At 39.3% G+C, this 24,955-nt stretch overlaps 1 protein-coding gene across 1 annotated transcript in view; it reads right to left on the minus strand.

Moving 5' to 3' along the window:
- NEB (nebulin) overlaps positions 1–24,955 on the minus strand; it is a 201,774-nt gene that overhangs the window by 157,721 nt on the left and 19,098 nt on the right. The window contains exons 15-34 of the mRNA XM_065413682.1: positions 24,546–24,644; positions 21,708–21,812; positions 20,983–21,090; positions 20,786–20,899; positions 19,791–19,988; positions 17,634–17,741; positions 16,077–16,175; positions 15,337–15,441; positions 15,141–15,248; positions 13,980–14,291; positions 13,679–13,885; positions 11,657–11,761; positions 11,161–11,268; positions 9,573–9,884; positions 8,104–8,310; positions 7,722–7,826; positions 6,241–6,348; positions 2,110–2,421; positions 907–1,113; positions 101–205 (exon numbers count right to left, since the gene is read on the minus strand). Of these exons, the coding sequence (XP_065269754.1) occupies positions 101–205; positions 907–1,113; positions 2,110–2,421; positions 6,241–6,348; positions 7,722–7,826; positions 8,104–8,310; positions 9,573–9,884; positions 11,161–11,268; positions 11,657–11,761; positions 13,679–13,885; positions 13,980–14,291; positions 15,141–15,248; positions 15,337–15,441; positions 16,077–16,175; positions 17,634–17,741; positions 19,791–19,988; positions 20,786–20,899; positions 20,983–21,090; positions 21,708–21,812; positions 24,546–24,644 (3,132 nt within the window). The remainder of the gene's footprint in view (positions 1–100; positions 206–906; positions 1,114–2,109; positions 2,422–6,240; positions 6,349–7,721; positions 7,827–8,103; positions 8,311–9,572; positions 9,885–11,160; positions 11,269–11,656; positions 11,762–13,678; positions 13,886–13,979; positions 14,292–15,140; positions 15,249–15,336; positions 15,442–16,076; positions 16,176–17,633; positions 17,742–19,790; positions 19,989–20,785; positions 20,900–20,982; positions 21,091–21,707; positions 21,813–24,545; positions 24,645–24,955) is intronic.

Here is a 24,955-nt window from a genome sequence, read left to right on the forward strand (position 1 = left end):
TCGGCATTTAAATATTTTAAAATGAGAACTATAAAGGGCACCACTTTAGGAGTGCATTTTTAACTGACACTGAATGTCCTGCTTGATTATGACAGCTTACATCACTCATGGTGATCTGGTTCACCCTCGACTGCAGAATTTCTGGAGTGTCCGGCATAACGTGAATGCTTGTCTTCTCTTTGTTCCATTTATCAGTGTAGAGCCTCTGCAATTCCAAAGTGATATTTAATATCAAAAAAGACATTGCAATTCATTATAAAACAAAAGATTCTTTTCATTTTACTCACGTGTGCTAAATAAGACTCTGCAGCACAAAACTTCATAAGTATTACAAATAACCTATACAAAAAACTAACTATAGCGCAGTGACAATTTCCCTCATCTTTCTTTTGTACTTCCTATGATAAATTATGCAAACTATATTATCATAAGCAACAGACTGTAACTGCAGATTTTCAATGTACATATTGTTTTCCCCTATTCTGTGCGCTCAGGTATACATCCATGACCCACTGGTTGTGTCCCAAATGCTTTGGATGAGCTTCAGAGAAGAATCCTCATTTCAGGGAGTGCTTATCCAAACTAAATCAGAATTCCAAAGCTTTTGCAGTTCACTCATTACTAATAGTATTTCCCACACACACAAAGAATGACAATTCTGTACATATCGGGAGGATACACAATAAAATCCAAACAGAACATAGAGCTATAATCTTGCTCTTAATGCAAATTGCAGCACACCTTTAACTATGGTGCTTCCATAATGTCTGAGGCCCCCGTCCTACAAAGTGATGCATACGGGCAGACCGATGCACCTATATGGAACCCCAGTGACTTCAGTGCGCTTTACGTTGCAGGACTGAGGCATTAATATAGAAACCCAGGTTCCTCTGAGCAAATTCTCACCTTATTCATGGTCTGCGCATTCTGTTTAGCTAGCACCTGCTCCATTGCATCAGTTGTAATGGAATATTTTAGCTTGTCTGGGTGCTGGCGATATTTCTGTTCACTGAGAATCTCTGTAGCCTTCTTGACCTTCTCCACATCCAAAGACTGAATTGGCATCCAACCAACTCCTCTTAGCCAGTTATTGAAGTCTGTTTTGTAAAGACTCTTTTTACAAAATAAACAGAGAAGTTAAAGGGGGTAAGAGAAATCAGAATTTCCACACACAAAAAGAAATTAAGCCTTTGAATTTTTCCTGGTCATTTTTGAAAGAAAAATATGAGCAAAATTGATCAGTGCTCACTTGTGGTTTTCAAAGATATAGGATGCAATTAAAGATCATTCAAAATATAGAGCTAAATTCTTCTCTATGATTCATGTTCAGAACTCCCATTGGAAGCTAAATGCACACATTCGAGGGCAAAATTTGATGGATAAAGTAGGAAAACTGAGAGGGAGCATAATCATTTTTTTTAGAATAAATGTCTTATTGACACTCTTAATTAATTTACTCTCAGCAATTCTATCTCTTCAGCAATTTCTTCTATAGGGCCGGATAGTACAAATCCCTGCTCAGACAAAATTTTCATCAGCTTTCATGAACTTCAGGACCTGCCCTAAAACAGTATGAGGATGCGAAGAATAAAGCTATTGTATGTATTTTATGGGGGAGAAATGGAGATGAGGCACAAAATGTAAAGGATCCTTCAACAAAATAGATCCTTCCAGTGATCTATTTATGAAAGCCCTAGAAGATACTGGGGAGTGAGGGGGAAGGGAGGAAACAAAAAATTGGACTCTAAGCTACACAGAGATATTATATATAGGTATATATAGATAAAACTTAGGTGCTACCACAATACAAATAATAAACAGTAATATCACAATACAATTAGAAAGTAATAACACCAACCACCGAAATGTACTTATGATCAGAAAATATGTTCCTTGGCTGGGAAGTAATTTAATGTTTGGAGCTAGGGTTTGTTTGCTCAGCGAGTATCCTGGAATCCACTATATATAATCACTATAACTCTTTGGAAAACTTAGTACCCCCAAACGAACACCTGTTTGTTCCATCCTGCCTTAATCTGCCACTGGCTATTAAAAAAGAGTTGACTCTTTTGGCAAAATAGTATAACCAAGTAAAGTTAAGTTACATACATCACTCTGAATCTGCATCATATGTTTTGGTAGTTGCACATTCATCGCATCCGGCAAGAGTGTATAGTTGTGTAGTAGCTGTTTGTAGTTGGTATTTGTAACCGCTTCCTGGGCTTTCTTAGCAGCTGTCACACTGAACATATCTAGGGGTGTATGATACTTTGTCTTGCTGCTCTCATAACCCTTCTTGTACTCGCGTTCTGACTGCATTTTGGCCACATTCATGTAGTGAACCAGTTTAGGATCATCCTGCAGGCTACGGAATCCAACGTGTTTGCCTTTTTCTTTCTCATATGATTCTTTATACTTGTACTAGAGAAAAAGGAAAACAAAACCTTATCACCTTTGGAAAAGGTAGACATGTTTATGATTCGTTTAACACTTTGAATTTCAATACTGTTATAATTACAGCTCATAACATATATCTTGAAATCATTTTGCAGACATTAACTGATTAATTAGGTTTGGGGAAGAGAGTTGCTGGCTTTCAGTCCTCAGCCTTTCCAAGCTATACCTATCACATAGATATAGACAGCACAGCTGGGAGAAATTTTTCCGCCAAAACTTTTCAGAGAAAAGCAGATTCAGTGACACTAAAACATTGGCAAAACCTACATGAATTTGCAAAAACTGTTTGTGTCAAACCTCCCCCCCCCCAAAAAAAAAAATTCAGAAAAATATCAGAATGAAACATATCGATGTTTCACTTCTAAACAACTTTTCATTTTGAAATTTCCTTCAATTTTATTTTTAAAAATTCAAACAGTTAAATCAGAACTTTTTTACTTCTTTATTTGCTGAAAGTTTTGAAAAATTTTGTTTTCAGTTCAATCTGAAGTCATATTTTTTCCGTTTTTCAGAATTGCCAGCAAACGGAAAAATCCAGTATTCACGCAGCTCTGAGATACAGTATATAATCTCTTCCCCCTCACTGTCTCTACACCTTTTGTCTGTTATATCTTATGGCTCTACTCCACTCCCTCTCACAGCCCCATTGCCGGTTTTTTTCTTACAGTACTACCCAAACCACCAAATGCTCCAAAACATCTAGGTAAGGATTCAGGTATTTGGGGGAGTCGGGTTTAAGTGGGACTTGAGTGGTTCACAGGTCTTGTGCTCATGCTGGACAGGAGTGAATTTCAATCAGGGTTCCCCGTCTCTGCAGACTTCAAAGCCTGCTCAGCTGACACCACTGATTTAAAAGTTGCTGGGCTTCCCTGATACCAGTTGATACTGCAGTTGCCTCCTGTTGTGATAAGTGGACCTCCAAATTTACCCTAATTGTGAGCTGAAGAGTAAAAAGGGAGTGAAAATTGGTGTCAGAAATTAGGTTTATTGGTGGACAAAATAATGAGAGGATGGACTACTCCACCCAACACTCGATCTTGAGGTTCTTAAAAATAAAAGTGTTTTGGGAAAATTTAGCAGAAGAAATAGCGTTCTGCCAACAGCTGCTGGAGCAAGCTTGACCATCGTGGGTGCCATCCCCACTGTCTCCTGGGACCCCAGGCCTTCTTCATCCTGAGAGATGTCCCGACCAGAGCAGGCCAGAAGACACTGGCATCTCCACCAGCTCTGGCTGAATCCCAACCATCACCTGGGACATGACATTGTGTCACACATGTGCACACATCCTCCCATATGTTCATTTTCTTCCCCGCTTTAGGCTCTTCCATACAGCCCGCAGCAGCAAGTCTCAGAGCCTGGGTTGACAGACTTGCTCTCATAGGGCTCACTCTACAGCACTGAAAATAGCTGTGTAGACATCACGACTCAGGCAGGAGCTTGGGCTCTGAAGCCTTAGGAGGAGGGTAAGCTTCAAAGCCCAAGCTCCAGCCTGAGCCACAACATCTGCTCAGCTATTTTTAGTGCTGTAGCTTGAGCCCTGTTAGTATATAGGCCTGTTTGTTAGCCTGGGATAGAATTTTGGGTTTGATTTTTGATACTTTTACATTCTTACTAATAGGTGTGAACAAAGAACAAAGACACTCTGTATTGCATCTGCCCACAAGCAGATGGGGTGAAGAGAGATAAGAAACAGAGCTAACCTGTTGCTGGGTAGACTGGGAGTTTAATATACGAGCACACACTTGAAGGACAGGCCTGCTTCAACTTCAAGCAACCCGTTAAGAGGGGCAAAGAGGAAGGGGTGGGCAGGAGGCATAAGAAACACTAAAAGCCAAAGAAAAGCCTGGCCTTACCCCTCACATAGGGGAAAAAGAGATAGTACTGAAGCCCCCAGACTCACGATGCTCCAGAATGGAACACGACCATAAATTATAAGGGGTGGGACCAAGGGCGTACACTACAGGTATAAAGCCTGCTAAGGAGGAGGAGGTGGGGAAAACGGGGACAAGGGGAAAAGGTTCTACTGGTGTGCAAAGCTATGGATATGCTTGCTTGATTAACCCCAATAAACATCGCATTGCCTACACTTCGGACTTCTGGTCTTCTGCTTTCTGTCTGTGTGACAAGAACCAGGGGAGGGGCAAAGGGAAAGCCCCTAACAAGTCCCATGAGCCCAAATCTGTCAATCTGGGCTCTGAGACTCGCTGCTGTCTGCTGCCGCTCACTGTATAAACGTACCCTTTACCGCTTCTCATTCTCATCCCTCTCCTTTTGCCTTCTGTCTAATAAAAATCTGGCGTAGCCAGCCAAGACTGCATATTCTGCAATACTTCTGGAAGCCTGTGACCAGAAAGAGGCAGCTAAACACAATTCCCTAAACAGCCCGATTCTGACACAAGTTTGCCAGGACTCAGAATGGCTGATAAGACCATGTGTGTGTGTCTGTGTTTTTCAGCAGTGAGATTAAAAGTGAAAGTCAGAGACAGAAGCTGTATTTTCTATCTTTGCCATTCTCTTCTTATCCCTTTTTTGTGTGTTTGTCGCATTTTGTTTTCTAGGAAATGGGATCAGACTTTAACAACAACAACAACAACAACTGCTCCAGCCCATCTTAACTAAACTTTTTCTCTTTTCCCCCAAAAGGACAGTTATTGTTGTCTTTATTATCATTGTCAGACAATGGGGGGGGGTTCCTTCTAAAAGCTATCTACAGCCAAAAGGGAACAAGGAATATGGTTAAAACGAAAGCCTTACTTAGTACTTTACATTTCAAATGCTGTAACTGTTTTTCATTCTTTCTGTATCTTTAATAAAAGGTTAACAGGATTTTTAATGTTGTGTTTGCCACGGTACTAAGCAAGCCGAGGTCTCTGTGAACCAAACCTTGTTTAAAAGTGTTTAAGGTTGGACAGTTCAAGGTCATGTTTGTTGACTCTTTGGGCCCATAGACTCCATCTAAATTAAAACAGTAACTCCTGAGGAGTCCAGGCGTGCCAGAGGACTAGAACTATAGCGCTTCAGAACTCTGCACAAATAAGCTGCACAAGAGGAACTTGAAAGAACTTGGCAGGACCAGAACTTCATTCAGACCTTAGGGTGGGCATACTATATAAACAAGACTTCCAGGTAACCAGGGTTCAGATAGTCAAGAGATGACTGTATTCAGCTTGTTTCTGAAGTCCATATGGAAATCCATATCAGTTGATAATTGCATAGCATCACAAAATAGTGCTCAGAGCAGTGGCGGATTAATGATTTTGCCGCACCTAGGCCCTGGCATAATTGCCACCCCCGGCCCCATATGAACTTGTTTTACTTTTTTTACAAATTTGTTTGAACTAAAATGAATCTAAATATCATTAAAATAGTTGAACATTTACAAGTTTTATTATAAATAAAATTACAAGTACAGCGGACCCTCGCTTGAACGCGCGTCTGTATAGCGCGATTTCGCTTATAGTGCGGGACCGCGCATGGATCCAAAACCGAGAACTGCTTAATTTCTTCCTTCTGGTCATATTATTAACTTTTGTGATTCTCACGAGTATGTTTACTAAATGGCGTCGCGCCGTCATTGGTGGTTTCAATACGTGCTATGATTGGTAGAATCGTGGCGTCACTGATGCCGTGATTACAAAAATGCTGCTACTATAAATTTGCTGCCCTAGGCCTAGGCCTTGTTGGCCTAGGCAATAATATGCCACTGGCTCAGAGTATAGTATTATGTGCTGCAGAAAGTTACAATAAAGTAGATCCTCCAATTTCTATCCAAATTATACTTACATCACTGGCAATCTTTTGGGAAGCCTTAGCAGCAATTACAGAGATGGCATCTGGTTTCAGATCATACCCTTTGGCAATTGTTTTTTTCCAGTCTGCTTTGTAATAAGCCTTAAAGAAAAAAAAGAATTTTTCTTATTACGAGTAGTTAATAATCTTAACAGACTACTGTAAACTCGTGTTTCTGTATGACAAATATTACATTGCGTAACATTCATTTTAGGTCTGTTCAAGTTTACTACAAGGATAATTCAGTGTTTTCAAGTAGTCACTTCAAATCAGTGTAGCTAAACTGTCTCATTTTCTCAGTTAGCATTTTTGGCAATTTCTAGGAAAAATGGCCTTAACAATGGTAGTAAACGAGGTCTAGAACTATGTAATTTTTTTTCTTCAAATAGTAAATTTGCCCCAACATGAATTTTTGGGGGCATCAAAATTATTCACAAATTAAGGTCAAATTTAGTAAAAGTTTCTGCTGAAAAAACGGATTATTTTTTGCAAATGTTGAAATATATCTTTCTAACGTTTAAAAAACCACCATTTCAACATTTCATTTCAACGTGACATTTTCAAAATGAAATGTCAATTCAAAATAACATTTGAAACATTTCATTCATCCGGAAAGATTTTGGGGCGGTTGGTTTGAAACGCACACATTGCCCTGCCCCTCACCCCACCCCCCGGCAGATTTTTGGGTTCAGCCACCGAACCAAAAAATAAGTCTAGGGAAGGCCCTTGCTCAAAAGCCATTTGGACTTCACTGAGTCAATGGGAAATGTACCTAAGTAAAGGCTTCAGGATTAGGTCCTATCATTTTAAGTAAACTGCAGGAAGCAGAGTGATTAGTTCAGGGATTGGTAACAGAATATCTCTCAGTTGCTGGTGTGACCCTGACACCAGATTGGCAGTGGTTCAAAATGACTTGATGTTATCTACTGGACTATATAAAAGGAGTTGGTGATCTCTGGCCAGTTCCTAGAGGGCAAATGTCCTCATCACCAAATTCACTATTATAATTGCTATGAAAGGGCTCCATTGTTCCCTTGCTGGCAGTCTCAGCAGAGAACCTTGCAGTGATAGGCTAGAAACACAGATAGATACATAGATACTAAAGCTAAGGATTGACTAGTCATAGAGATTGAACTATTGTCCCTCCCCTAAGTGAAGTAAAGAAAGAATTTCAATCTCCACACTGAACTGAATCTGGACATTAAATGATATTCTGAGTTTCTTATTATTTCTAACTAGTCATTTAGGCCTCAGTGCAGCAAAGCACTCAAGCATATGTTACATCCACCTGTATTCAACAAGGCACTTAAAGCACACATTTAGCTTTAAGTACATGCATGCAGGCAAGAGCTTTGCTGAACTGGAGCGTTACACATTTTCAGTATTCAAATTTTACACCACAAATATACCAAAACCCCCATAAATAGAATACTAATACACAATAATAATTGAATAATTTATTGTCAAATACTCACATCGCTCATGTTTAATGCGTTGACCTTGGCTTGAATAAATTGAGGAACATCAGGGTCCAGAGTGTATTTGTGTTTCAGTTTCTCACCATCCTGCTTATAATTTATCTAAGAAGGAAAATAATACACAATATCTCTTTTACAAGATACAAGGCAGGTCGCATCAGCTTAATCATATACAAGTAGCAATGTTTAACACTTACCGATAAACTTCAGTTTTACTACATGTATAGCCCTTAAAACGCAAAAGGTCTATTAGATTACATTTGAGTCTTTGTATTTCAATACATGCATATCACAACAATGGTATAAGACAACGAATCAGGAACATATACAACTGACAAATTCTGTCCTGTCCACAGTAGTGTGTGGAGAAACTGTTTACCTCACTCAGTTGCTTGGTATTGTGCTGAGCCAAAACCATTGGCATTGAGTCTGGTAGACTTGTGAACTTGAAGGTGTCTGGGTTCTGGCGATATTTCTTTTCATTTAATGCCTCTCCGGCTTTTTTAACCTTTTCAACATCCAGAGAACCCAGAGGGCTCCATCCAATACCTTTGAACCAGCTGTTGTAATCTTGTTTGTACAAGTTCTGAAAAAAGACAAATCCTAAATTGGTCAAAGATTGCAAACAATTTCCCATTGAATAGCATTCCTTCTATTCAAAGTGATAATCACATGACCTAGTCAGTGTGGTCTGCATTTGACAGAAAATATTTATAGTTTCTTATTGGAGAAACAGAAAGCTTTGCTTTACCCTTTTTACACTTCTCTATAATTTCCTGGGATTTTGTCCTGGGTGCCCTACATGCCTTGTTTCATACATTTGGTAGACTCTCTCAATTAATATTTACCAAGTTCCTTCTCTCTTCCCCTTCTACGGTCCCACCTATTCTTAAAACATTCCTGCTACAACACAGTGACCCTGAGCATTCTTTGTTTGTTCTGCATTGTATAGGACTAGACTGGACTTGCTTTTACAATAATAAACTCTTTAGGGCAATGACTTGGATTTTTGTTTGCCATATTTCACCTGTTGTATAATATGTGAAATTTATAGCACTGTGGGTTAAATTTACTTCACCTGCATAAAACCCAGGGTATCTTTGCAGGTGAAGTGCTGGGAGGTTGGGACCACTCAATCCATGGCTCCTCCCTTGACCTGCCCCCAACCTACTCTCAAACTGACCTTCCATGCTGGCCTTGCAGAGGCTGGTTCAGAAACCAGTTCTGCAGTGCAGAGTGCAGTGTCCACTCAGCCAACTGAAACCCCATTCCTGCAAAACCCATGAAGGGTCTAAGTGGAATGTAGTGTCCTATGTTGGTTCCCTGTATGGGTTGACTTTCTAATAATAATAGTTATATTTTTGCCCACTCTCGCTGATAAGGAGCCACCTCGTTATTATGTGGTCTCAGTCTGAGATGAGGAGAAGATCAAGGAGCTTTCAAAATAGCTCCTTAGTTAACTAAACAAAAATGGGGTGCATTGCAAAACAAAGAATCAGTTTTGTGCTCAAGTGTGATAAAAGGCATTTTAAAAAGTCCTATGAATTCAGTATTCCAAAAGTACAATCTCTACTAGTACGCACATGCCAAAAATCCCATTGAGTAGGACTCTAGCCAGGAATGTAACACCTCCAAAGCTCCAAACCATCAGCTGCCAAAGTAAAATTGTATAGTTTCCCCCCAAATAGATAATAAAGTCTACTTAAAATTTTTTACAGGGATATGCTGAGTTCTAACACAGCAATGGGACCTTCCAGATAATAATAATCAAGCTTTTATTCTACTTTTCTTGGGATGCATTGTATTGTTTTTAAGCAACTATGAAATTGGCAAAGTTGAAACACTTACATTACTTTGAATTTGCATCATGTTCTTTGTAAGTTCAACATTCATGGCATCCGGCAGATAGGTGTAATGGTGGATCAGATGTTTGTAGTGGGTATTGGAGGCTATGTCTTGAGACTGTTTAGCAGCCTGGATACTGATCATATCAGCAGGTGTATGATAGTTGGTCTTGGTCTTCTCATAGTCCTTCTTGTACTCACGCTCAGACTGCAACTTTGCCACATTCATATAATGAACAAGTTTGGGATCATCACGCACACTTCTGAAACCAACATGTTTTCCTTTTGCCTTTTCATAAGCTTCTTTGTATTTATACTGGAGGGAGAGGGAGAGGAGGGTAAATGTACTTTGCATATCTATTGGATATGTATATTGATATCTAGATTTAATGTTTAGACAACAGAAAGGTGTCCTTTCTTGTAATGCTCTTTGGGGAAGGTACTGGAGGAGGTGCAGGTAGTTCAGATGGGTCAGCCATCCCAAATGGAATACCCAGTGTCTATATGTATACTAGACTTTCTTGGAAATATCCCAATATTGCCCTACTAGCAGTGTAGCAATGGGGGTAGTAGTGGTGTGATTTAAAATCACTGGATCAGCCTCCAGTTTGTGCAATTAGCACAATAAAGCCTGCTGAGCCGTACGTAGGTTCCCCCTCCACTCTATGGCAAAATATGTCCCAGGATGAAGTGTATCATGCCACTGCAATGTGCATGCAATAGATTATCTGGCAATTTACCATAGCCAGATTATGCTGTTTAATAGCTTTGTCATATAGCCATCTATGACAAATGGATTAAAACAGACACCACAGCAGCTTCTGTTTATATAAAGCAATGAGATCAGAATAAAATAGGCCTCTTCCCATTTTGCTACTAGAACAATCTGTTTTATCAGCAGCCTTCTCAAACCCTTTCCATATAGTAATGCTGGCAAACCACCATAGCTGAAGGGAAAGAGGATCCTGTTGGAAGTCAGTCTCTCACTGCCCACGCAGAGAAGGTGGAAACAGAATGACTCAAAACTGTGGGGGAAACTATGACCAAACAATGAGGCTGGATATATAGCATCTCTGCCAGAGCAGGCTAGCAACTTCTGAGAGAGGGTAAGGCAAAAGTGTCACATAAAAGGTGCAGGATCAGAGCCAACTTACAAAGCTAATAAAAATCACACTTTATCTAACTCAAACCAGAGCAGGTAAAGGGTAAGCTGCCTACCCTAAGGAGACCTCATTAGTAATTATGTTAAGAAAATTGAAGTAGAATAATTTTTATAAGCGTTTTCAACAAGCATTAAATTTTAAAGGCCAGATCTTCAGCTATCGTAAGTGGACAGAGCTCCACTGACTTCAGCAGACCTATGTCCAATTACTCCAGCTGAGGATCTGGCCCTAAATATTCTATTAGAGAATTTATTACTTAAACTAACATTTTGAGCCAGACTGAGAATCTGTTACTCACACTTGTGACTCCAAAGAGACTTCTTGTGTGAGTAACTGCTCGCTAATGGGGGTAAGGGGTTCACAATCTGGCCTATAATGTAAGATTTTTGTTGAGAAATGACACAAAATTTACCTGAAATTGATACTTACGTCACTAGCAATGTTTCTTGAGGCCTTAGCTAGAGTAAATGGAATAGCATCACCTAACACATTGTTCCCCTTGGCTATCAAATCATGGTAATCGTGTTTATAATATGCCTAAAAAAAGAAAATTCAAATATTATTCAGGAGGGTTAATAGTACCATGTGAACTGCACACAATTCAAACAGTTACTTCTGAACTACTATAAGTATTGCAGGATCTGGATGATGTAGTGGTACCATGTACCTCGTTCATCATTTATTAGAATACATCCACATTAAATAAGCTATACTGGTTTGCAAATTCAAATTATAAAATAACAATGACAGCAATTATTTTGTTATAATTTGATTATGTAGAACTGCATCTGCATATCAACCAAAAGCCAGGTGAATTGCTTATGTGGTATCATTATTTGGACATATTATGTAGCTTACACTACTCATCACTACTTATTTCATTAACAGCATGTGACTTAGTCATATCCTTCAAGAAACCACTTACATCACTGATGTTGGCTGCATTGTATCTAGCCTGGATAAACTGTGGGACATCTGGTGTCATGGTGTATTTATGTTTGACTTCCTCTCCTGAAGATTTGTATAACCTCTGCAAAACACATGACATAGTTAATCACTTCTTTCCAAGCATAATGAGCTTCAGATCACTGTGTATTAACAGAGGGCTCAAGTTTGGTCTCACAGACATATATTGCCACCTATCTCATAAAATCAGTGACTGCACTTTCATGCACAGGCTCTGATTTTACAGGCTATGTACTAGCCTATATGATATAAATATCATGCCATAAGTTGTTCCACCAGAGGAAAAGCACATATAGAAAAATTAAACATTAGTATGAAACAAATGCACATAGAAACATACCCATCTGTGAAAGAGAGACAGCACAAGACAATGATAAGGAATTGTAATACAGAGCAGAACCTGGCTACCTTGCAATGACTAAAAAACATTGTGATTTACTGAATTTTATGAATTAGTGAAGATGGGAACACCACAAGGCAGGAAAATGTAGTGTGTCCATTAAATTTGACAGTTCTGGTTGGATTTAAGTATTTATGCTAATACTTAAAACGGCAGTAAATATACTGTAAGTATATTCTAAAAAGACTTAGTAAAATGGCACCTCACCATAGTGTTTTACTATTAAACCTTTTCCAGGACTGGAAGGTTTTTGTGACAATAGCAAAGCGTATGGATTAATGAAATGAAGATCAGGGAGATTCTCCTGTCCTTTTCAGTTTCATAAGTTCACAATGACCATTCTGATCTTGGAGCGTGAACTAAAACCCTGAATCTGTTTTGTATGGTCACCCTTTATCCAGTGAAGCTAAAAGTGCTTTATCTTACAAATTTAATTGTGTCATCATAGAGGGAGGCCCTGATTTTTAAAGGTACACCTCTACCTCGATATAACGCGACCCGATATAACACGAATTCTGATATAACGCGGCAAAGCAGTGCTCCGGGTGGGCGGGGCTGCGCACTCCAGCGGATCAAAGCAAGTTTGATATAACGCAGTTTCACCTATAACGCGTTAAGATTTTTTGGCTCCCAAGGACAGCGTTCTATCGAGGTAGAGGTGTATTTAGCTATTGCCGCACTCCAGCATTGCAATACCTAACTGGTTTAGGAGCCTAAGTCTTATTTTCAAAAAGGGTTTAGGCACTTAGGAATCAAAATCCCATCGACAGTCAATAGGATTTAAGCTCCTAGTGCATAAATCCCTTTTGAAAATGAGACTGAAGTGTTGCAATGCTAAGTGCAGCAATGCCTAAATACCTTTACAAATCTGGACTGGACTCCCTGAGAGTCAATAAGTCTGAGGGTGTAAACTTTGTGTGATATCTGTAGTTGCACATACAGTTGTAAAAATATTTTTAATTCATTTCAGTGTTGCAATTTAAAATATGGGCCAGATCCTCAGCTGCTACAGATCAGAATAGCATAGCTCTTTTGGATAAAATGCTGGCCCTATTGAAGTGAATGGAAATGTTACCATTGACTTCAACAGGGCTGGGATTTCACCCTTTGAGCTATAGTGATTTACACTAGCTGAAGATCTAGCCAATACTGCTCTCAGTAACCACAGTGTAAAATGCTGGGTGAGGTTTTATGGCCTCTGTTGTGCAGTAGATCAGACTAGATGATCATAACAGTCATTTCTGGCCTTAAAAATCTATGAATCATTGGAATTAGGAGTAAGTCCACTGAAGTCAGCAGAGATACTCAGTACAAAACCCATTATACATGTTCGTTGGGGGTTTGTGTGTATATGCTCATATCAGACTATATTAATATCACAGCTATAAAAACTGCAGAACTCCCCCCCACACACACACACTGTTTTTCTCTCTGGTACGGAAATATCTTTCCACAGATGTAATAACCACTTACAGGGAAATAGTGTGATTGTTTATTTCACTTAAACCGGTATGTAGATATAGATATTTCTGTAGACACTTCCTTATTTTGTTATGTTCCCTTTCTCCCAGGCTTACTCACATCATTGAGTTGAAGTGTATTCTGTTTAGCTTGGACCATAACCGGGGAGTCCACCACACTGGTAAATTTGATGGTGTCTGGGTGCTGACGATATTTATTCTCATTCAGGGCTTCTCCCGCTTTTCTGGCTTTCTCTACATCCAATGAACCAATGGGGATCCAGCCAATGCCTTTCATCCAGCTATCATAGTCTTCTTTGTAGGCATGCTACAAAAAGAAGTGACCACACAGATCAGATAGTTATGTTTGCCTTTGCCTGATCCCTCTGGGTACATTCTGTACAAAGAAGCATGTTACTTACATTACTCTGTATCTGCATCATGTTTTTGGAGAGTTCCAAGTTCATTGCATCAGGTAAGTAAGTGTAATTGTGGATCAGCTGCTTGTAATTAACATTGCTGGCAATGTCCTGAGCCTGCCTGGCAGCCACAACATTGACCATATCTAATGGGATGTTGTATTTGGTTTTTGTTTTCTCATAATCTTTCTTGTATTCCCGCTCGGACTGCATCTTGGCTATATTCATATAGTGAACCAGTTTGGGGTCATCCTGGAGGCTCTGGAAGCCAACAAGTTTACCCTTGGCAAGTTCATAGTCTTTTTTATAGTGGACCTGTCAAAGCACAATCAGACATAAAATACACTTTCTTTAGTGAGCAATTTAAACCCCCATTTATAAGGAAGCAATTTGTAAGAAACACGTATTGTTACACCTTAATAGCCCCCTTTTTTGCAGTGTACAAAAAGCCCAAAAAAAAAAGAACCCCCATTTATAAGGAAGCAATTCTAGGGAAATTATAATTATTAAATTGCAACAAATGTAATTGTTTATCATTAAAATAATCATAATAAAACTTAATACTTATATCTCTTTACATTTTCATTGCTGTACAAATATTAACTAATTAATCCTCACAGCTTCCCCCCACCCCCACCCCAAGGTAGGTATTATTATCCCAATACTGCACATGGAGGAGGAGGGAAGTCAGAGGTATATTAAGTGACTTCCCCAAGGTTACACACCAAGAATCTGTTCCAAAGCCCACTGAAGTCATTGGGAGTCTTTCCATGACTTTAAGACCAGGCTCCAATTACTGACAGAGTCATGATAATAACTCCGGTATTCCTTGGACACAGGACTGTGACTAGAACAGGAGACCTCATTGTCTCTCTTCATTACAGTAGAGTTGGTGATGTTTTATTTATTCAATGTGTGTTAAAAATGAGTGTCAGATTTTTCTTGACACTTATGTATCATTAAAATACATTAGTTAAGTAACAAAACAATAATTTAAAAACAGACTCACTGTCTATTAAAGCGTTCAGAAAAATAACCCAGCAAAGAATTCAATAAAACCCCACCTCAATAAACAATCCCTCAGATTTAATAGAAATGCAACCAATTTTAAAATAAATCATCACTACATGTAACTAATAGTTACATGAAATGGGATGTACATACATCGCTGGCAGCCTGTCTAGCAGCCTTGGCAACTCGGATAGAAATAGCATCATTTCTTAGGTCATATCCTTTTGATTTTAAGTCTTCCATGTCCATTTTGTAGTAGTTCTGGAAGAAAATGTCACTTTTGAAATAAAAATCTAAGCCTCCATTACTTTATGTTAAATCAAGTGCTCTTACTCCAACGTAAACTTACATCACTAATATTGTAGGCATTAACTTTAGCCTGGATAAACTGGGGCATGTCTGGAGGTAGGTGATAATTGTGAATTATAGCCTCACCTTTGGCTTTATATAATATCTGCAACAGAAAGTAAAAAATAAATTTGTCAGTCAAATGCTTATAAATTATAAATGCTTAAAACATGCTGAGTCATATAGCATCTTACATAATAGTAATACTTTTATGTATACAATACTGTTATTTAAAAGGTGAAATCCTAGGCCCATTGAAGTGAATGGCAAAACGCCCATTAACTTCAACAGGGCCATAATTTCACTGAGAGAGTATAATACCTACATGTACACACATATTCTCAAACCTGTGGTAACCAACCATTTGAGTGACTGACAAAATCTGGTTCCCCAACAGATGTTATTTTCTGGTAACACAATGAATTGTATTCAGTACATTTGAGGATAATTTCATGAGTGCCCTTAAGATAAAAGGCACTCAGTAAGGGGAGGTCTTGTGTATAGGTATCGCCGAGGAAACTCGGATTACTTGAATTAAGTTTCACCTGCCTGAACCAGGGCTGAATTTGCCTCTTGTGCAGTGGAACCACATTGACTGCACTGCATGTGGGGACATCCACACCAATGAAGGGAGGGGCAGGATTTGTCTGATAGCACTTTGAGAAGAGGTGAACTGGCGCATTTGACTTCAGAATTCAATTTGTTAATGTATATAAGTCCACTAGAAATATCAGCACTTACATCACTCCTCTGGGCCTGGTTGATTTTAGCCTGTACTATAACAGGCTCATCTTCAATCTGGGTATATTTAATAGTGTCCGGATGCTGGCGATATTTTTTCTGTTCAGAAAATAAAAAGTCAATGTTACATTTCCTTGATGGCTAAAAACACCTTTTAATCTATTTCCATTGCACCTCTTTGCAAAAGTGAACATAGGATAACAATGTAATTTTACATCAGATGTGTCCTTATATACAAAGAAAATTTTAATCGTAGTGACATTAGGTATTTTCATAAACAAACAATTACTGTGTTGCATTTGCAACATTTGTGTGTATGAACATGCCGCTGTACTTTCAAAATGGAAAAGCATACGGAGAGATATGATTTTGCACACTTTTGTTACCAGTTCATGCTCTCGTGTGCATATTTTGCACACGCAACATAAGTGCACACACTTTAAAATGTTGACCTTGGTGCGTATCTTCCATTGGCACTAATGGAAGCTCTTGACCCTATTCTGCTTTCTTTACTCCTTTACAACCTCATAGCCTTCACTGGGTTGCACAGGCATGAGAAAAAATAGAATTTGGTCCAGTATCTTCCATTTCCTATGCATCATATTGCAATCTATAATGATAGTGATCATACTATGATGATTATTTTCAGCTTAGTCATTTATCCATCATCCCATTGAAGTCAAAAAGTAATCGCAAACAGACAAGTGTAGGTGAAAAAGACAACTGGAGAAAAAACATCCATATGCATAAATTGCAAACCTGGACCAAACCATCAAATTTGCCGTTAAGTAAAGTTTCATTGCAGGCCTCAGAAAATTATATAAGCACTTGCCATTGGATGTGTGGTGTGCCTAATTTACTCCTAAAAGAAGACATCAGACCATATCCTGCAGTGTTAGTAGAAGTCAAGATGAATTTGAATGCAGATTGGTGGCAGGATATCCACCAATCATTAAGTTTATTTTTGTTCACTACAACTCTCCTGTCTAACTTCAGCCTATCGTATGTGAAATATGAAATAATGGCAGCTCTCTGATTCTCTGCTGATGATGGTTGTGATCTAAAAACGGAGCAAATTTTGCTGAGCTGCCTTTTCAACCTCAGGAAGATCTGAAGGAAATCTTCTTGTCTTGCCTAGTTTTTTCTTTCTTGTTGGTTCAAAACAATGGTGGAAAGCGGGCCCGGCCCTCTTTGTGTCAGTGACACTCAGAACTAGCAGGAACGATGTTCCGCCTCCAGGAACTCTTGGCTCTTTATAGTCCCAAACACTACTCAGTAACAAGAGCACTTAAATATTGTGTAGGAGGAAACCAATATATGAAAGAACGTGTGTTTTTAATATTGGTGAATATCAGTATTCGTATCAAATACTCGTTACCCACTGGACTGATCTTGCAGGGAATTCCATTAAAGGCATGGATTACTTGAAAGGGTATTTCACATGTAAATGAACAGCATGATATACAGTGTGAAGAGTAGTGCCTTGTTGCCTTAATATTGCTCTGGTGTGCACTCGATTGGAATAGTAATTAATTTAATCACATTGCATTTCTTTACCTCATTGAGAATGTCTGTAGCTCTCTTAGCCTTCTCTGCTTCCATGGACCCAAATGGCACCCAGCCACAACCTTTCATCCAGCTATTGTAGTCAGATTTATATTCATTCTGGAACAGAAAGACAAATGAGGAGTTCAATGAAAAGAGAACACTTACATTGGTCTGAATTATCCATGTTTCAAACAGTCATAGCTGTAAGGAAGCTTGAAATGTTAATTTTTATATCAACAAAACTGGAATTGCCTAGGAGGCAAAGGGGAAAGAGGGGAATGTCCTTACAAAATATAGAGAGGCCTCTATATCTTTATTACACCATCAGCATGATAGGCTGCTTCCTTCGTGATAAAAGTTTAGATATCTGTGCTCCCTTGAATGCATTCATGAATCTCCTGTTAACTTGAATGCATTCACTTGGTTCCCATTAAAGGGGCTTCACTGTATTCTATTCACGAAAGAAGACCTTTGCAAAGGTATAATTAAGGTTGGGAATACCTATACCTTAAACAAAGAGTTATCTTTTGTACTGTTCAGGTACTCAATTGCTATGGTAATAAGAGCCATAATAATGCTTATAAACTAACAGCTCATCTTGCTACCTGAGTGGGGCCTTGGTGGGGCTGCTAGCAGTGGAGACACATTTTGGGGTTGGGGGAGAGATCTCAACTGAGAGTGTTACATGAGCACCTCTCCTTTCCTGACCCCCACCTCCCACACACACACTTTGCCTTCAGTATGTTGGGGCTGTTTCTTCTCTTCTCTCCCCCTGCTCCAGGGAGGGAGAGGAGGGGGGGTGTCACATGCTGAATCTGGGCCTGGGCCAATGGATGGTACACGTGGTGCAGGGCTAGTGATTGGCTCCTTTCTGGTGGTGGTGGAGGGAGGGGACAGGGATTGATATCGGTTGCTGTCTGGGTAGAGTAGCCATTGTGGGCTTCCTGTTTCCCTTCGCACCCTTAAACTAGTATGCTGGATCTCTGGTGATGCCAGCAGCAGGGTTGATCACCAGTTCCAGGGTCTGGAAGGGATTTTTCCTTTGTGGAAAAACTGCATGATGAGGGGGTTTGCCTCTATGTTTCACATGGCTTATGGCTCCCCTCATCTCATCTTTTCTACATCTGGCACTAAAAGAGGAGTGAGTCAGGATTCTTCCCATTTCCAATAAGGGTCCCTTGGCAGGCCTGAGGGCACAGAGGGGGCATGGCCTTCACCCTCAGGTTTATAGTACAATGGGGTCTGGAGACCTAGTCTAAGAGTGGGAGAATTGTGGAATTCCACCACAATGCAGGTGAAGGCTTTAGGCCTAAGACCTAGAGGGGGCCAACTCAGAGAGATGAAGGAAGGGGTCAGAGGTGAAGCTTGCCCTGAACCATGGCAACCAATCAAACATTTCAGATGAAGAAGACTTCTGATTGTTTTTTGAGAAAGTTAGAGTAGGGGTGTGACTTAGGTCAAAATAAGGTTTATAATGGAAAGTAATTTACAACTTGAACTGCAAAGTCACTATCATGACTCCATAATACATGCACAGCCAGTTTACTGAAAATTCATTAAAAGAGAAAATCAAGTTAGCAGCTGTACATTCTGCCTTAGAGGTCACTCTTGCATATCATTTTTCAGTGCATATCTAAGACAATCCTTTTCACATACAGTATTTGTAGCCTTGAGCATCTCCACCAGGGCCGGCTCCAGGCACCAGCTAAAGAAGCAGGTGCTTGGGGCAGCCAATACCAGGGGGCGGCACTATGCCTGCTATTGGGGCAGCATGTCCGGGTCTTCGGCGGGAATTCGGCGGCAAGTCCCTCAGTCCCTCTCTTCCTCTTTGAGGGAAGAAAGGGAGCGAAGAACCCACTGCTGAACTGCACTGCCGCGGCTTTTTTTTTTTTTTTTTTTTTTGCCGCTTGGGGCAGCAGAAAACCTGGAGCCAGCCCTGATCTCCACATTAGTTACATTGACAGAACTGGTCAGTAATAGCACACATACTTTTAGTCAATATCATATATTTCTAGAAGGCTTTGTATTTTCAGCACTTATGCTAACTACCAGCATGCTTTGCACTCACACTTCACGTACAGTGAATTGTAAATAACCCATTTGCATCAGCAGAACCTTCATAGAACTGGTCCATAATACCACACATATCAAAGCATGACCACTTACATCACTCTGCATAGAATAGGCCTTCTTTGCAAGTTCCACATTAATACTGTCAGGAGGATAAGAGTAATTATGTAGGAGATGCTTGTAGTCTATGCCACTCGCGATAGCCTGAGATATCTTAGCCTGAGTGATTGGAATCATGTCCAGAGGTGCTGTATATCTGCTCTTTGACAATTCATAGCCCTTCTTGTACTCATGCTGTGGAAAGGAATTCAATACATATGTTTTGGATTAACACAGAAAACAGTTTTGTAAAAACAGATATTCTTTTCAGAAGAAAGTTACCTCCTGGCAACATCAAATGTTTTAAATAAGTTCAATATCTGCTAACTCCATGAGATGTATTAGAAACAGATGGAATTATAAGGCACAGAATATTATTTTAAAAGAAGTTCCTCAGATACGAAATGGTAAATAATTTGCTGTCATTAATCTATATTTTGAAACTACTGTTATATCAGCAAATGTGATGACCTCCACCATTAGCTGTCAGACAGATTTAAGCCAAGAGTGTCCAACACCAGAGCACAGACCTTTAGCACTTGAGCTAAGGGAGCAATTTCATTACCTGGCAGCAGTAGTAGCCTGTTATCCTTCATATGTATTACCCAGTAGAGAGGGATGTGACATACACCTTATTAATCTGTTACACAAACAAGCCACATTCTGGATAGAATTTCACCCATAGTTAATTGGGACTGCACACTGAGGACTCTCAGGGATGCTATGTTGTGGGGAGGGACCAGACACCATCAGCAGTGCCAGAGTGTAGGTGGTATCACAGCTCTGCATGCAGAATAAGGGTTCTGCATGAGACACAAACAGCTGGTGCATGGGGAGGGCTGGAGAAGAGCCATTCCCCCACCTACCTTTACATTTTCTAAATTAGCCTGTAAGTGGCTTAGAGCTGAGCTTTTGTCTCTGATATGTCTATAAAAGGCCTAGCACACAGTATATAAATGAATAAACAACAACGATAAAAGAAAGACACTTACATCACTCTGCTGTTTGGCCACCTTTGCAGAATGTAACATCTTGGGATCATCATGAATGCTCAGGGCTCCAATCATTTTCCCTTTACTTAGTTCATAGTCTTTCTTATATGCCACCTGCACAGTGAGAACATATATGTGAAACCACGCTTCACATTTACAACTAAACTACTTCAGCTACATTCATATTTCATACTTACATCGCTTGCAATTTTACTGTTAGCTTTAGCTGCAAGAAGTGGAATTGCATCAACTTTGATTTCAAATTTTTTAGCTTTAGACCTCTCCCAGTCATACTTGTACCAGTTCTGCGGACATGAAAATAAATGAAGTAAGATATGACATCAACTACTAATCCATCAATTAGAGGATAAAATAACGGTCAATATTTTGAGCCTCTAATTAACATGTTGCTTGTTTAGAACATTAATTTAAACCCAGTTTATCATATCAAACTTTTCAAGCTTACTTCTCTTTTACACAAAGACTATTTTGCACCGTTGTTGAAGTGGGTGTAAAGATAACTGATTTCCACTTTAAGGCCATCCATTTTATACTGACAATGGTTAGGCTGCTGGTGAGCTGTGACCACTGCCCATCACTATCTCATTGTTCACCTGTGTTCCTCCCTCTGTCTGTATCTATCTGTTGCCTCTTGTCTTATATTTAGATTGTAAGCTCCTTGGGGCAGGGACCGCCTTTTTGTTCTGATTTTGTACAGCTCAGTGGGGACCTGATCCATAAGTGGTTCTACTAGGTGCTATGGAACACATATAATTTATTAGTTATCTGGAGTTTTTTCACATCTCCTAATATTTATTCTTGTCATCAGTATTATTTAGAGTTCTTACTCCAGGTGCAAGTCTAAATGCTTTGTTATGAATGTTTCGTGTCATCTACAGGCAGGTGTTACATTAATACTTACATCACTCAGATTATATGCATTGACTCTGGACTGGAGGAATAATGGAGCGTCTGGTGGCATGTGGCATTTGAATTTCTCATTTTCGTGTTTAGCTTTATAATTCAACTAAAAACAATCAGAAATATTCAAATAAGAAAGGTACAGTCCATGGGACAATAGATAGGTCACAGTGATTGGTTAATACAAGAGGTAAACAAGAGGGTAAATTTTTGTTTCAGATCAAATTTCAGTTTTACAATATTCTGTTTTTCCTGTTTTTTGCTTATCTGAATTTGAGATATATCCTCACTCTATGAGCCAAAACCTCAGCTGCTGTGAATCAGCATAGTCCCACTGATTTCAGTGGAACTACGCCAGTTTACACCAGTTGACACTCTAGTTCTCTGTCTTTAGTGCACTCACTAATGCAAGTTAAACAGCTAGGCCAGAATTTTTTACTTTAAGAATAAGAATCCTTAGCCAGGTCTGAAACAGTTACATTTGTTATCAGTAATTCAGCTCAGTTCTACTTAAGTAACATTTTTGAAACAGATTTTTATTTTTGCATATCAAGTAGAAAGGCAAGAAAGTAGAAAACGCAGTGTGTAAATGCACTAGCCTTTCCCCTGTGAAGAAATAGATTCCCATCTTAATTAAATCACAAGTGAAAATGAGACTGATGATCTCATTCTGGTTCCTGTCCGTGCACTAAATCCACTCAGTTGGGAGTGTTAGTTCGGTCGAGATCCAGGACTAGAATAGCACAGGTGTTACATTTCAGGATTGGGATGCGTTGGCAGAAATATATATATAGAAGCTTGCACAATGCTTGACCTTAAAGTGTCTGGATCTAACCAGTTCTTTGCTCTTACAAGCACTAAATTCACTCCAATTTTTAAAGCAAAAAGTTAATCAGTTTAATATGTCATCTTACGAGTATTCTGTTACATTTATATCATTATTTTAAGTGTCCACAATTCTTTGCTGCAAAAACAAACACAGCAGAATTATGGGCCTTTTCCGTTGACTTCAGTGGGCTTTCAATCAGGACCTAGCAGTATAAATCAATTGTTTGTGATCATTGTTAAAAACGAATAAATAATATGGGACCAATCCCACATGAACTGTCCTTTTTTCCTGGACACAGAAGAATTTCATTGTTTTTTCTTGAAGTAATTATGACAAAATATAATAGAAACACATTCAACATATAACACCACCAATCTCTAATACAGTACTTTTCATCCACACATCTCAAAGCACTTTACAAAAGAGGTAGGATAATTATTCCCATTATACAGATGGGGAAACTGAGGCACAGAGCGGGAAAGTGACTTGTCCAAGGTCACCCAGCAGGCCAGGGGCAGAGCCAGGAATATAATCCAGATCTCCTGAGTTCCAGTCCAGTACTCTATCCACTAGAACACACTGCCTCTCTACAGAACATGTGTTAAAGAGTACCAATGTCTTTTTGACATGACCAACAAGCAATTCTGTTAATCCACCTTGGTTTATTCTGTCTGAGGGCCATACAGCTGGCACATGATGAAGAGTGATGTCTGAGCTAAAACTGATGAGCAAGTGCCTGGTACCGTGTTCGTCCATACAGACCTCCATTGTGAAGGTTCTAGTTGGAATCATAGAATCTCAGGGTTGGAAGGGACCTCAGGAGGTCATCTAGTCCAACCCCCTGCTTAAAGCAGGACCAATCCCCAGACAGATTTTTGCCCCAGATCCTTAAGTGGCCCCCTCAAGGATTGAACTCACAACCCTGGGTTTAGTAGGCCAATGCTCAAACCACTGAGCTATCTCTCCTCCACAAGTTCAAGTTATTTTCCCAGATCCTTTCAATACCACAAGAAGTCGCTGATTAGTCTGTCAAAAGATTTTTAACCACCCTTTCTATGCACTGGAGCTTCTATGCAGAGGCAGCCCTCATTTGGCCATCAGTTAGGTTTTGTTGAAGGACAATTGGACCAGATTAATTGGCCCACTGTTCCAAGTGGGTTTTATTAATGTGTGCTTTCTTATAGGAACATATAATGTCAATATCGGTAACAGACTCAGTATGAAGGGGCAGGGAGGAGACTGTGTTTAACTATTCTGGAATAAGAGACCTCAAAGTGCTGAGTACCCTCAGCTTCCACGGAAGATAATATTAACTGTGGGCACTCAATATCTTTCAAGAAGTGCTCAGCGCTTTGCAGTATCAGGCCAGAAGGGCCAAATTATGCCCTCACTTTCACAAATGTAAATCCCATGGACTTCAGTGGGAGGTAAATGAGGGTAGAACTGGTCCTAAAACAGTTCAACAATAAAAGTACTTTGTTTCATTATATTGGCCTGATGTTATTTCTGACTATAACTGGAGCTGACCCTTCCATTTTGATATCCACTAAGTATCAAAGAAATTACTGTAGATACTTTGAGATTTGCATTTTTGCCTTTCCCCTCTTAATCCATTTAGCAGAATTTATTATTAAACAACATTTGAAGCCAACCAGACACCTAGGTAGAACTGTAAATAATTTTTAGTACATTCTGGTTGACAACGATCAGTTGCTTATAGCTGTAAGACAAATACAGAGGTAACAGAATACAGGGTAAATATGGGCTAGATCCAAAACTCCAGATCAGACAACACAACTTTGAGGAGGATTTGAAATCTGAATCTTGATCTGAATTTGAGACTCATGCCATTATCTATAGTTTATTACTGTAACCTCATTGACCTGCACTGGATCTATTACAGCATAGCTGTCACAAGAGGAAGTCACAAAAGAGTCATTGAAATATTTTACATAAATCAGTGTGAAAATGTGATCTGTTATGTTTTGCTTAATTTGTCAGGCTACTTACTTCACTCAGCTGCTTGGTATTGATCTGTGCTTGAACTTGTACTGGAGAATCGGTCACTTGTGTAAATTTGATTTGATCAGGATGCTTTTTGTATGTATTCTGGAGGAATAATAATAAAATATGTTTCAAATACATACATACAAATAAAGTTTGCTATCTAATAAGATACTGTAATATTGCATTACTAAATACTAACTGTACCCCCAGTAATGATACATATTGTACTGGAATATAAAACTGTATGATAATAATTAGCCACTATGTGGCGCCATGAGTAACATAAATTACCAGAGCTGGTAACAGCCAGAGCTTGGGTTTGCATTAAAGGATCTTATTGTGAACATATCATGTGTATCTCTCTGGAAAGGAAGCTCTGTAATCTGTCCATATCTGGAACAGAAACCTGACCT

The sequence above is a fragment of the Emys orbicularis genome, chromosome 11 (genome assembly GCF_028017835.1).
Source record: "Emys orbicularis isolate rEmyOrb1 chromosome 11, rEmyOrb1.hap1, whole genome shotgun sequence".
NCBI classification, from domain to species: Eukaryota; Metazoa; Chordata; order Testudines; family Emydidae; genus Emys; species Emys orbicularis.